At 58.1% G+C, this 2,070-nt stretch overlaps 1 protein-coding gene across 1 annotated transcript in view; it reads right to left on the bottom strand.

The window, feature by feature from the left end:
• The window catches only part of TNNC2 (troponin C type 2 (fast)), a 2,718-nt gene extending 648 nt beyond the window's left edge, over positions 1 to 2,070 (bottom strand). Inside the window, exons 1-4 of the mRNA XM_015570335.1 lie at positions 1,982 to 2,070; positions 513 to 564; positions 228 to 371; positions 7 to 132 (exon numbers count right to left, since the gene is read on the bottom strand). Coding sequence (XP_015425821.1) covers positions 7 to 132; positions 228 to 371; positions 513 to 564; positions 1,982 to 1,984 — 325 coding nt within the window. The 5' untranslated portion in view covers positions 1,985 to 2,070. The remainder of the gene's footprint in view (positions 1 to 6; positions 133 to 227; positions 372 to 512; positions 565 to 1,981) is intronic.

Here is a 2,070-nt window from a genome sequence, read left to right as displayed (position 1 = left end):
CGAAGCCCCCAGCGCACCTGTCAAAGATGCGGAAGCACTCGGCCAGCTCCTCCTCGCTCTTGCCCTTCGCGTCCTCTTTCATCTGGCGCACCATCATGACCAAGAACTCCTCGAAGTCGATGGTGCCGCTGCCTGCGGGGCGCAGGGGCGCGTGAGCCCGAGTCCCCCGGGGGTGCTCGCCTTGCCCCAGCACCCTGGCGCCCTGCCTCCGAGGGCTCCGCGCTCACCGTCCTCGTCCACCTCCTCGATGATGGCGTCCAACTCCTCTTTGGTGGGCGTTTGGCCCAGTATCTTCATCACGGTGCCCAACTCCTTGACGCTGATGTCCCCGCCGCCATCAGCGTCAAACATGTCAAAGGCGGCCTTGAACTCTGCGACGGGAAGGAAGGCAGAGGGCTGAAGTGAGCCAGCCTCGCATCTACCATCCTCCCAACCCGGGGGAACCAAACGCCCCAGTACACATCACCCCCACAGACAGACAGATGGCCGGACAGCTGCCCGCCCCCACTCACCAGCGATCATCTCCTCGCTGAGGTAGGACCGGGCCTCAGCCTGCTGGTCCGTCTGCAGGAGACACGGAGTCAGAGGTGCAGTCTTGCCTTAACCTGCCCCCTCGACCCCCACCTGTTGGAGCCCCCTCGGTCCTCCAGGAGAACAGCTCCAAACCCGCCACCCCTCCTGCCGCCCCCACAGCCCCAGCCCGTGTGGAGAGTAGAGAGGGAACAGATTGTGCCCAAGGCTTTCCCACTTGTCAGCCGGAGGTCAGGTCAGCAGCCCCCCAGTCACCTTGGGCAAGTTACCTCATGTCACCTCATCCCCTCACCTTTTCTCAAAAGCTTTTCAGGGATGAATGGAATCAGGGCTGTGAAAGGACCTTATAAAATGGACCCCATTCCAGGAAGATGTTCCCATTTTCCCAGCTCCTAACAGTGCCTAGTACTTGAATGGGTGCTCAATAAACGTTCTCAAGTCAGTAACGCAGCACCAAGTTACCCAGCACCTACTAAGCGTCAAGCCCATACACCAGGCACTGGGACCACCAAGCAGAGTCAGACACATCAATCCTCCCCTCCGGGAACTGGCAGAGATGGAGATTTTAAGCGTCCTCCGTATGTAGTCACAGAAGTAAATGCCATTCATGGGGGGCAGAACATGATGGGAGGCTTGTGGGGGTGAAAATAATATTTGGGGGGTGGTTCTGATCACATCTAAGACAAGGCATTTTTGTAGGGGCTTTGGGCTGCAGCTGGTGGTGAAGGGCAGAAGGATCCACGTTCTACACCTCAGTGGGTGCTGGCCCTCCTACTTGCCACCCACCCTCCTTCCCTCCTTGCCCATGCCATAATTTTAGTCTGGCCAGGGAAACAGCAGCTGGCCTCAAGCGTTTAGTTACTCCTTGAAGTGCAGTGGGGAGGGGGATCTCAGAGGAAGGTGATGGCTCCAAGTCAGAACCCCTCTCTGGGAGGCTGAGGTCTCCCTAACTCTGGTCTGTCGTCTCTGCCCCTCCTCATCAATTTCTTGGGCTCCTGCACCTGAGCTGGCTCAAGGCCCTGCAGGGCTCCCATCTCCAGAGGAGCCTCTCTCTCACTGGCCATGGAGGGCTTGGCCAGGCTTCCAGCAAGTCCTGGCCACCAATTTCCAGGGTGCCTCACTCCGGCCCTGGGGGTCTCCATCTCTACTGAGCTAAGGTAGACACCAGCTGAGACACATACACCCCTCACAGTTCCGGGCCAACATGCTGGAAGTCTCAGGTCTGCAGGGAATTGGCAAGCCTTAAGGATCAATGCCTACCACATCCCAGCCCTGCCCTTTCGAGAGAAGTCCAAGGCTTTCTTCCCAGGCTTCCTCCTGGGTTTTAGGAACCATCATGTTCCATCTTCAAAGGTCCAAGTTACTGCCCCACAGAGCACCCAGATCTGGCCTGAACGAGGCCCAGAAATGCTCCAGCAAGCAAAGGGATGAAGTCCCTTCTTATCCTTACCATGGTTGCTATTCACAGGGACTCCTCTGCTGCAGGCCACTGCCTCTGCACTCCACCACCCAAAGATGTTCTGGCCTGCTCCAGCCACT

Source organism: Myotis davidii, unplaced genomic scaffold (assembly GCF_000327345.1).
Source record: "Myotis davidii unplaced genomic scaffold, ASM32734v1 scaffold827, whole genome shotgun sequence".
NCBI classification, from domain to species: Eukaryota; Metazoa; Chordata; class Mammalia; order Chiroptera; family Vespertilionidae; genus Myotis; species Myotis davidii.
The sequence above is the reverse complement of the archived record's forward strand: the minus strand, read 5'-3'. Positions and strand labels throughout refer to the sequence as shown.